The sequence below is a fragment of the Pholcus phalangioides genome, unplaced genomic scaffold (assembly GCF_987345545.1).
Source record: "Pholcus phalangioides strain wild (caught in Gottingen) unplaced genomic scaffold, Ppha-v1.0 ptg000003l_1, whole genome shotgun sequence".
In the NCBI taxonomy this organism is placed as follows: Eukaryota; Metazoa; Arthropoda; class Arachnida; order Araneae; family Pholcidae; genus Pholcus; species Pholcus phalangioides.
The window spans coordinates 13,233,766-13,246,002 of record NW_028301596.1 but is presented as its reverse complement, the minus strand read 5'-3'; the positions used below and the strand labels follow the sequence as shown (position 1 = coordinate 13,246,002).

General features: G+C 34.5%; 1 protein-coding gene across 1 annotated transcript; it reads right to left on the bottom strand.

Moving 5' to 3' along the window:
- Nucleotides 1-3,727: 3,727 nt before the first annotated feature.
- On the bottom strand, nucleotides 3,728-11,262 carry Ype (yippee zinc finger protein). Its single transcript, XM_089244634.1, has 4 exons — nucleotides 11,101-11,262; nucleotides 9,178-9,342; nucleotides 8,836-9,058; nucleotides 3,728-6,583 (listed from the first exon to the last, which is right to left on the bottom strand). Exons 2-3 carry the CDS (start codon nucleotides 9,336-9,338, stop codon nucleotides 8,869-8,871), a joined length of 351 nt encoding a protein of 116 aa, XP_089100760.1. The 5' UTR covers nucleotides 9,339-9,342; nucleotides 11,101-11,262; the 3' UTR covers nucleotides 3,728-6,583; nucleotides 8,836-8,868.
- Nucleotides 11,263-12,237: the final 975 nt, after the last annotated feature.

Sequence of the window (12,237 nt, the reverse complement as noted above, 5' to 3'; positions counted from 1 at the left end):
AGAAAATTCTGCGTACGCCTATGTCCTCAACTTTCTTTTAATGGATCAGTACAAAGTATATAAGAGAAAAACGTATAGCAAGGACAGCTAAGGTAAATTGAAAACCCACTAACAAGATTCAGATTTTGATTTTTTTTCTTAGCCTAATTATGTGAAGGAATGGCTTTTTTTTCTGAATATCACATGCTGAGGTGAACTCAAAGAAAAGTCCACCAGGAATTGAATCCAGTCCTTTCGCAATCTGGGCAAACACTTTGTATAAGTGTATATACACTACAGAAAATAGCCTCCCTGGTGGTGAAAATAAAGTGGTTTTCTTCATCTCATAACACATCAAGGAAAGAGACTTTCTCCATAAAATATCAAAATCTTTTATTTCATTTTATTCACAATGCCAAACTATCAAAGATTTGAAAAGAGAAAGCAGGCTTTTCCAACGGCTGGAATTTATATCATCCATGCTTGTCGGGCTGTTATGCTGTGTTCAAAGCTATTATTACAGATTGGTTTGACCATTTCATACTTGTAAGGTGGTGCTAAGCACTTTTACAATTCATATTCATACTTTTGTAGGATACCAAGTGAGATATTGAATTTTATTTGTACAGGAGTTACTTGAAGTTAGAGAGCCTGAGAAAGTAAATCTAAAATTGAAAACTCTTAAGTACAGTGAAACTTCATAGTGATACTCACAAGGGATTGGAGGGAAAAACATTGTTACATAAGATTCATTGTTATTGATGAAATATGTTAACACTATGGGAGGTGTACAGAGGCCTCAGAGTAATATTGTTATAAAGGAAATTGTAATTACAGAGGATATCATCGTATAAGTGTTTCCCTCTGAATGAGTAAATGAGTCTGTGAAGATCTAAAAATAGCTTCAATAACAGAAGTGAGACAAAGCTGATAGGAAAATGATGAAATGCATCTAGTATAAACAATATGCGACACTTTACCATTAACTTCTTGTTCAACATTGAGTGCCCTTTCTTCTTTAACTTCTGTTTTAGCAGCTGTATCCCAGGCATTCTGAACTACCACACCAACACAGCAGAGGCAAAGTCTGACTGTTAGCCTATGTCATCAGCAGCTGCACTCATAAGTGGTTCTGTTGCTGTATTATTGTCATAAAATGCTACACTTTCTGGTTCATGCACCTATGTTTGAAAAAGTATACACCACAAGTGGTATGGTCATTCCTTCCTTATTTTACTCTCTGTAGCGAGATGCGCTGAAGTAGAGGCATAGTATCTCTCCCCCCCCCCCCAAATAATCAAATGTCTCCTAGGAGGTGGCAGCAGCGATATTCAGATTTCGATTTTTTTCTCACCCTGATTGTATTTATAGCACCCTGGCTCGTATTGTAAGAGGACTGGGTGAAGACTAGTACTTTTCTTTCCGAGTTTGCCTTGGCATGATATCCAAAAAGTCTTTGCTTCATGCAATTGGGATGAAATAAAAATAAGTAAAAATCATCTCAATCTCTCACTACTGCCGCCATCTGGGGGCCATTTGCTAAAGTTAAGGGGACTACTATGCCACTACTTCAGCATGTCATGTTATGGAAAGTAAAATAAGGAATAAATGGTTGTCTCTGCTGTGGTGTATATAGATAGTGACCTTGCCCGTATTGCAAGAAGACTGGGTTCAATTCCGGGTGACTAGTAGACTTCTCTTTCTGAGACTATCTATATACACCACAGCAGACACAACCATTTATTCCTTATTTTACTTTCCGTAGCATGACATGCTGAAGTAGTGGCATAGTAGCCCCCTTAACTTTAGCAAATGGCCCCCAGATGGCAGCAGTAGTGAGAGATTAAGATGATATTCAGAAAGCCACTACATTTAGAAAAACTAAGACCTGACTTATAAGATTCATCATTGATTAAGCCAAATACTGTTATTCGTATTGTGATCCTGTGCATTATTTTTTTTTTGGTTTTGATAGTATAGTGTCAAAAAATGGTTTTATCTGTTTTTAACTATTTTAATCTGCATTCGATGCTCATTCTTGTGAATTCAAACAATTAGTTCACAAAAATCACTATTATTTTAAAGTTTTTAATTTCGCCATGTTTTTTGATGTGAAACTAGTTTTGATATAACTTCCCTGCTGCTGTGGTAGTCGACTCTCATTGTGAAACCCTGGTTTGGGACCCCACTGGAGCCACAGTGGTGATGGGCTGAAATTGGTTTTCCTGTGGTTCCCAAATTCAAGGCATGAATGCAAGCAGATTTCCCTATAGTCTTGCCGCATAGAGCAACAGGCCTACAAACAGTACAAATATTCAATTATTACACTTCGCTTCTGAAATATAGATGGTAACACTAAAAGATCAGGCAACACTAGATACGCACTCAGATTATTAAGTGCACACACTTTCCACTTCCAGCACAACTTGCTCGGTAGTAAATTGCCCATGGCAATAGATCCGAGTCGTGCTCTGTTTGAAAGATGGAAAGTGGAACTTCCCTAATCCAGACTCCTTGGGACATAGGTGACATATAGATTATGGATCCAATTTTCATAACTCAAGTTTTAATAAAGCACTAGGTGCCTTCTTGATTACTTTAGATACATATTTTTCTTTGAAAGAAAATAGTAATGTTAAATTAATAAAATTAATAAATATATCCATGTAATGACGATTTAATTTTTAACCATGATTTCTAAATTGCATAGCATTACTTCTAAAACGGATTCTTTTACTTTTTCTTTAAACTTATTTTGTATTGAGACACGCATGCGCCACCATTGTTTCCACTTTCCCAGAAGCCTGGAAACCAGGGTATGCTGATTTAACAAATACCATATTTTTCCGACGGATTTGCTGCAATATGCGCTAGCAATCATTTGATAGTGCATATGCACCTTCAGATTGGATTGGAGTTTGATTTTCATTGGTGCTAAACCATCAAGGTTATGCTGTTCCTAACAATAATCAAGCGGTATAGAGACTTTGCAGTATCACAGATTTCGGCATGTTCTGCTTTGGGGAACGATTACTTATACAAAGGGAAAATAAAATTTAAATTTTGTGATTTAAAAAAAATCAAGAGTTTAATCGGCATACCCTGGGTCTGACTATTCAATTCTGGATTTTCTGTGTACAATATGAATCGTTGGATATTACTAGGGTTACTTGACATCCTATTTTTATCATTTCAGATGTTATATGTTTCAGAAAATTCGCCATTTTGTCCTCTTAGGTTTCCAGAATATTTTTTTTCCTGGGGAATTTTTTTCCACTCTGAAACATCTCTCTTCATTATTACGAGTGTTTTCATGTGATTTTTTCCTTTCCACACGCTTTGATCGATCACCCTCAAAATTCCCAGAATACAAGGACTGAAGTTGTCTCCAAGAAGGACACGTGCTATTTTATGGCTCAGCTTACCCCAGAATAATATGAAAAAGACAGTCAGAAAAAAAGCAGCGTTGAAAGAAGAAAACCATTATATGCTCACCAACATCTAATGCTGTGTACTGAAGAGGGGGCTGTTACCTATTTCATTCACAAAATTAAAATAAAACAGGATTCAAACACACTCGATGCGGATTCCTCATGATGCCATCTGTTGTGAAAATTTTTAAAAAAGGTGGTCATACAGAGTGCATGCGCTACCGTCCCCCTCTCTTGTCTTTAAATCTGATAACCCTAGATATTGCTAGTGTGCATCATTATAGGACACCACTGAAGGATAATCCGAAGGCAACATATAAAAACTACAGATTTTATTGTGAAATACATCGAGACACATACAATAAAACTAAAGACAAATAATTCTTACAAAAAAATAACACCTTCAACGGCTATAGCAGCAAATAATGTTACAGTATTTTTGGAAAGAAATAAAGTACTGTTTCAAATGTTGCAACATGATACCCACGAATGTAAAAGCGTACAAAATACCACTTGAAAATAGACGAAAAAAAAGTTTATCCAACAGAACATCAGATAAATTGTATTTTTTTTTACAGTGAATGATGAACACATCTATAAACTTTGATAGTCGTAACCAAATAATCAAATTTCTACAGCAAATAGTGAAACTAATACATGACACCACTTAATAAATCTGGAATGGTGATTAGGTCATATTTTAACTCTCATCTTTTTATTGGTGTTTTCATAATACTTGCCGTTAGAGTATTTTGTATCCGTCATCAATGTTATAAACATTTACTCGTGTAAAACCAACTTTTGTTCATAAGAATCCAGGAAGGGGGGGGGGGAATGTACCAGTTTCCAATGTCTATATAGAATATCTGGAAGCTGGTACATCCCCAGGACTTGACAAATCCCTAGTTGCTAAAAAAATTGGTATTGGCTACTAAATTGAAGTTTGTAAAATGTCTTTCTTCTGCCAACCTTAAAAGATATCGATAGTCAGCGAATTTTTTTTTTCAGAAGAAAAACTATTTTTAGACTGTTTATATCTCGGAGTAAAAAATTATCTTGGTGACTAGATTTTTCAAGACCTGTAACAATCATGAAAATGACATTTGCAAATATAGTGCTAAATTTTAAAGTCAATTCTAAGTCACTGCTTTCCTGACGACTCATGTTAAATATCATGCCACAGTAAACAGTCTGAGCCGTATCGGTCACCAATACTTGAAATGTGATCTTTGAATTTATGGATATTTTTTTTGCAATAAGATATTACTCATTCGTGGAAGCCCTTTTTTCGAAACTAAGATATAATATTTTTACATGATACTCAATGTTCCCACAGATTAATGAGACACAGCAAAATAGTGGAATTAATTTCATTCGTTAGTGATCAGGCAGAACAAAATTTGTCAATTTTTATTTAAGAAAATTTTGCAGAAGTTTAGGCTATATTTATTTTTGAAAATTAGCTTTCATTTACATTGGATTTTTTTAAATGGCAGGATAAATAAACAGAAAAAGAATCATTTAATGAAATACTGTACATATTAATGGTGTCATTCAGAACAAAAAAGTTAAAAAGTAGAAATTGTTTGAACAGTTTAAACTTCATTACAGACAAGAATGTATAATGACAGGGCTCGATAAATCCCATGTTACTGTGACACATAAAAAATTAGAACAATGGCTCATAAATAACACCAGTGTCAGATAAATTCTCACACAGCTGCATCGTAAATTTTTTTTACCATCCTGTTTTGAAAAAAACTGAATAGAATTCAAACATGAAAAGCTTCCAATCATCTGGGCAGACCTGGACTAGTTTTCCACATGCTGTGTGAAATGTTTAGTACAGTGTTTCCCAAAGTGGGCAATATCGCCCCCTGGTGGGTGATGGAAGCTACGGATATAGCATAGGATCCTATGGGTTTGCTTGAGTTGGGGGGCGATGGAACAAAAAAGTTTGGAAAACTATGGTTTAGTATATGCCAGAGCAGTAGCATTAAAGTTTTCCACAAGTCAGATTTGAAGATAAATCTGTGAGGGTGATGTTCACAAACAGAATTTAAACTAAAGTCACAATTTTTGGATAAGAGATCGGCACCAATTTGTTTAATTCACATTTTTAACAAATCCGCATGATCTCCTATCCAAAAATTGACTATAGTTTAATGCTTAGACTACCCATGGGGTATCCATCTGTGAGTCAAGCTTCACTTTTTTGATGGGCATTTTCAAATTAAGCCTAACTTATTCAAACTTGTAGCTTTCAATAGTAATGGGGGATTTTTACTCTCAGTTCTCCAAAATCTTGTTTCCCACTCTCGAATAGCAAAAATGTAGATGATGCCACAGAGGCAAGTCATATAATCAAATGGACAAGGCTACATTTGGTGCTTATTGAAAGCAAGGTTTTTCAAAATAGTTGAGAGTAGGAACTGATCTTTGTCGTTTTACAGATAATGGCACGTGGTTGTCTTTCCAATGAAAAAAATCTGAGAAATTTCAACAGTAACGTAATGGTGGTCACAAGCAGCTGATTACATACAATGAGCATCATCCTTTTAGGCAGTTTATACCCAGTATTCCAGGAAAATATGGTATAAAATTCTGGGTTACACTTGGGATAGCACAAGCTGTGTGTGCAGCATGCACACACTGGAAAGATCACAACAAGGGAGAGAAACTGACAGTAGCTCGTAAATTGAAGCAGCAACAACTTGCATATGTCGGAGCTATTCAAAAAATAAACGGAACTTCCAACTGTTTTTATAAAAATAAATTGATGCAGGACAGTAAACGGTAATCTTTTTGGATGTGTCTAAAGAAAAATAAAACTATCACTTTCCTCTCTTCTCAGCACAATGCAGTCAACCCAAGATGAATAATTCAACATAAGAGGAAAAGCCACTTATAATCCTGCATTACAGCAAAACAAAATGTGGTGTAGATAACAATGGATCAAATGACTAGATGTTATAGTTCTAGTAAAAAGACAAAAATATGACCAATAGTACTATTTCAACACTTAGTCAGTGGTCTCAACGAATATATTGTTTGACTATCATTTCAAGTAGGTTGCACAGATGAATATCAGAATTGAAGCTTTCCGATTTCCCTTGGAAAACAATTGGCAGTTTTCAAAGACGATCCATCAGACAGCCACGATGATGAGCCACCTAAGAGAAAAAGCTTGATGTGGAATGTGTTCATGAAAGAAAAGCTGCAAGAAATGTAAAGTTCACGTACATGCATTAAGCATAGCAATGCACATTACAACAAATGTAATTGAAATGAACAAATCAGAACCTATTTTTCAGAAAAACTTGGTTTTGTATGAATCACAGGGTCATATAAAGAGTATAATACATATGTCAATTTTATTTCTTGCATTATTTTAATAAACAAATCTTGTATACTGTTACTCAGTTTATTATAGTTTTTAAATCATTTTCATATACCTTTGCTGTAGAAAATTGAGGAAAATGCATAAATATTCAGTGTGGGTCCGTTGGCCCTCATTGGTGCTAAAAAGCACCAATGAGGCTTATAAAAATTTGCAGGTGGTCCGAGGGTTAAATCCCTGTCGGTAACTACCACCCCTCAGTGTATCAGATTCTGTAATCGGGATATTTGCCTAATTGGCCAGCTTTTTGGAGACTGCATTAGGTGTATTTATTGAAATTGCCTTGATGTAACAATCTAAGGTAAGTGGCTTCACTTGCTGCCTACATAAATACAGTGAAATCTTGATATAGCATATATTCTGTGGACCAAGAAAAAATGTAGAGATTATAGTCATATCGAGAGGCAGTGTCTTAACAGTAGAGTATAAGCATTTTCAAACAAGACACTAAAAATATTGTTATAGCAAGGTTTCACTGTATTAGATCTGGTATACACATCTGAACTAAAGTATAGCATACTGCATACACATTTGCCCCCATGCAACCCTTCAAGTGAAAGTGAGTTAAAGAAACAAACTATATTTAGCAATCAAGATGAATGTTGCCAGCAGCCAAACTTGGCAGAGATCCTGATTATTTAATCCTAGAATTACTGCCTGAGCATCATTCATTTTGTGAACACTGAAGCCAGATTTTCCTAGGAACAAGTTTTCTATGGGTGCATGCAGTGTGAAAACACTGATTGGTCAAAAAACCTGAATTTCAGGTTTTTAACCAATCTACGTTTTCACACTGCATCCGACACTGAAATTCTACTCCTAGGAAAACCCAGCTTAAGGCTGGTCCTCCATTGGAAGTTACAAAGAGCATAAAATGAATGCATGCACATATGAAGCTACTTTGAGTTATCACTCACAGTAACTTCCTATGGGCTGTCAGATTAATAGGAATTAGATACAACACTGCATGAAAGTAGTGAAATCCATTAAAAAAAAAACTTGTCCTTTACTTCATATTATGAATTCTTCCATTGGTTAAAAAATATCTACGGTCTGTAATACCTCTTGGTAAAATTCAGTTATATTAATTGAGAAATCTTATCACTGTTTTCAATGAAAAAAAATCAAGAAATTTTTACTAAGAATTGAAATTAGCTTCATTGCAACTGCTTTTGGCAATACCCCCTACCATGTACAAGGTATAACAGAACAACGACACTATTCAGCTTCCCGATTGTTTTTTCTTCATCAATATAAGATAGTTATTAATACAACTAATTACTAGAGGTATTTGTTCACCTTTCATTGTCACACCTATCAGAAATGTATTTTTAAAACTTGAAACATAAGAAATAAGCTAAAGTGGATCCTGCTTATAACTTTCCCACTTATAACATTCCCCATTAGAGCATTTTCTCCCTTAGTACAACTTATTTTCATGATCTCAACACATTCCAATGCTAATAGAAATTTCCAGTTCAAAATGTTTTCCTGCTTACAACAATTTTTCTAAAAATGTTATAAGTGGGATCCACAGTATTGGCTGGCATTAATTCCATTGAAAATACCAATAGAAATTCTAATAAATAGGACAAGTAATTCACGCCACAATGATGAACTACATCTTCCAAAAAAGGAGGTTTTGATACATTAGGTAATTTAAAAAATATTCCACTCGGTAATTTACATGATTTTACTTCGAATGAAAACAAAATGAATGTAAATGCATTTTTTTTTCTTTTTATTAAAGGGATTTTGCTAGTTTTTTTTAGTTTACCTTCAAAAGACAGCCAGTTGATAAATATCTTAATCACAATATTTGAAAAAGCCCACTTAATGAACTATTTTCGTTTAATGATGTATTATCAACTTAAGGCGATAATCACCACAAAAAAAGGTAGTTGGATTTGTCAAGAAGTGAACACAAAACACATACAAGAATATAAAAAATCTTCCAGCATATAGAGAAAATATGTCACACTTTCTGTAGTCATCGTCTATTTACAGCACGCTAGGTGCACATACGTTAAAATCTGTGGAACAAAGTGCTCTTTCAGTTCACATGTGTTCCTCTATCCCATCGCTTTCCGTCACCAGGGCGCGCTCCAAAATCACTCGACCTTCCTTATAGCGCTGGTTCTCTTCCGTCGCAAACTCATAGATCCACCCCAGTTTCGTATCACAACACTTGCAGGAAACATCTCTGACCATGTGTCTCCCTGTCAGCATGACTCGATCTTGGACATCACTGAATCAGATGAAGAAACATTTTTAATACTTTATCAAATCACAAGTCAAGTAATAGATATTATTATAATCTAATGAAATTCAAATAATTTCATTGCCAAAATATAAAAAAGAAAGTACCTGAAATTTAGATTCACAACTTTGTTGAATAAGAATGCTCGTCCAGTTGCTCCAGTGAAGCGAGTACTTATGAGTTCACTCCGGTTTGTGAGAACGGTGTCGCAGCTTGCACACAAGAACAGACGAGAACCACCAATGTGATTCAGGAAAAGGCGCCCCATGTCTCTGGAAAGGAAAAAAAACTTTAATCAATCAGCACATTATTCATTGCGATTTGATAGAGCCAGGAATCTTCTTGAATCCCTGAAATACAAAAGCATGGTTTGTTTGTTTCTATCCTTAAATAGAAAAGTTGAGGATTCATTAAAATGTATTGCTTCATGGTTCATGAAGAAGAATCAAGTTTATAAATATTATTTAGGTAAGTACAATAGAGGCTGGATTGACTAGACAGAATGGGACTAGTGTTGACTCAGATGTCTTAAACCTCAATTAAGCTAAACCATATGTAGGCCCTATGTACCTCGTCCACATTCTTCTGCGGAATTTTTAACAAATTGGTACATGTTGGAATGTGTGTGTATACGCTGTAAACCTAATGTGAAGTTTGTTACTGTAATGCTGTCATCAATTTTTATAATTACGAGTGAAGCGCAATGGATGAATAATTGTACTGTTGTGGGCCTGTTCCTCTCTGTGGCGAGGCTTTTTAAAATGGAAATCGGCTCGCATTCGAGCTTCAATCAAGTTAGACTATTTATAGGAAAAATAAAAGCCAGCTGATCAAAGGAAAATTCCTTGTCTAGTAGTTTTTCTCTGTACATATCCAGTTCTCAAATGTTATTTGAGAAATATTCAGTGGCATATTTAACCAGATAAATAGGTTATTGGTGGTCAAGAACATTAAATTATAAAACAGGAGAAGGACAGCAAAATTTAAATATCCTGAGGCGTGATTGTGAGCCATCTCCCTGTTATAAAGTCTCGCCACAGAGCAATAGACCTACAATGCTACAAATATGAATCATCACACTTCATTCGTAGCTTGGAAAATATAGAGCAGCACTAAAAATTCAGGCATAGCACTAGATTCGCACTCAAACTCTTAGGTACACATGCACACTTCCAGCATAACTCATTTGGTAGTAAATTTTCCATGATGATAGACCAGCATTATGCTCAGTTTGACAGAAAGAAAAATAATTAACTGTAGAAGGTGCTTGCGCTGACACTACAACCTACTGTTGGTGCTTGAGCAACCCCAGTTCTGACGCCACTACATCCTATTCCTGTGAACGTGTCACTGGTTACCTTTTCAACGACATTGGGTCTCATACATAATATTAAATAACGAGCATCATTCATTTCTGTGCCTTTGCAACCTGAAAAATGTGAGATTACTATTGAACGGCTGCCTAAATGAAAGGGCAGTTTTCAGATGAACAATGTTTGACCCTCTTAGAAACGTTTTGCTGTATACAATTTAAAGGGGAAATTATAGGAATATATATTTTTTTGATAATCATTTGGAAACCCCTGAATTAATTCTGATCACTGGTTCTAGTTTCTCTTTCTTTTAAGTAAATATTCTGTCTCCAACATCGATTAAATTTCAAATGTGTAGTTCGATAGTTTCTATAATATTAATTTCCACTTTCAACATATTCAGTCAATTATATGTGTTAAGTTCATGTCTAGAAACTTCACTAATTTTATAACTTGTCTGAAATGATTTTATTATGTACAAGTCCACTACTACGAATATGGAGCAATAGCTGAAAGTGTCTCCCACTATGTTTCTAATTTCTCCACATTTCTTTTTAAATTTATCAACTAACACTCACTAACTATTTAAATTTTTTGATAATTGTTATCTATTCAATGAAAATAAATTTTACCTATTTATTAAATACGACGTTTGTTTGGCATTTTACAATATCAACAAAAATTAAATGTCCCTTTAGCCAACTACAATAAACTCACCTAAACAAACTCTTTCAGGGGTATTATTGCTTTTGTTGAAAAAAAATGTTGAAGCTTTCAACGTAATTGATAGTTTTTAACGAAATTCGATTATATTTCCACTATTTTTTTCTAACACTAAAATACCTCGTCTAGCACAAGCCAGCTGATGTCAACAACAACAATAATAATAACACTGATTGACTTGACTAAAAAATAGAATGGATGATGACTTGACTTGATTGAAAGACGCATGCTCAACTTGAAAATATTATTAAACAAATATAAAATAACGTAATAATTATCCATATCATAAGTATATTTAAAAATTCGTTTTTTGTCATTTTTTTCTGATTTTATAATACATTTTAAAAACCATCACTATAGTGGATATTTCATAATCTGACCATATATTTTTGAAAAGTGGGGAGCTCAAATACGGGACATTCTCACCAAAAATTAGTAGCCAAACGAGAAAAATTGATAATTTTGACTGAAATCACCAAAAAGATAAAAATTGTAAAATTTATCGCAAATCACAGTGAATCGAAATGTATTTCACTTAGAAATGGTAAACGTAACTAATCCATTAAGAATTTATAAGTTTTATTTATTAACTTTATTTCTTCTCTAAGAACTAATCTGACTACATTTCCTCAGAAAAAAGATACACACGTATTACTTGTTGCTAAAACAAATAACCCAAAAACAACGAAGTCACTAATTATTGGGTTGACCATATTTTTTCGAGAGAAATACGGAACATCGAGATTCCGAATATGGGAAAATACGGGACATCGCCAATTATTGCCAAAAACAATGCCAAAACCAAACAAAGTTGCCAAATATTGTTGAAATTACGGAAAATCGCAATGGCGGGAAATGATTCAAAACTGCAAATTGCAGTGGATTAAAATGCATTCCACTAAAAAAAAAGTTTACCAAGGCAAATGTCTATCGTTGCCTTCAATAAAGAATAACAATTCAAGAAGGCTTCGTGCAAAATACGGGAAAAACCGGGACACTTTTGCCAAAACGTGGGGACGGCTAAAAAAACAGAAAATACCATAACCGTCTCGGAAAATACGGGACGTATGGTCATCTCACTAATTATCGACAAAATTCCTAGAAAGTCCCCACCAATGATGAAAAATTAGA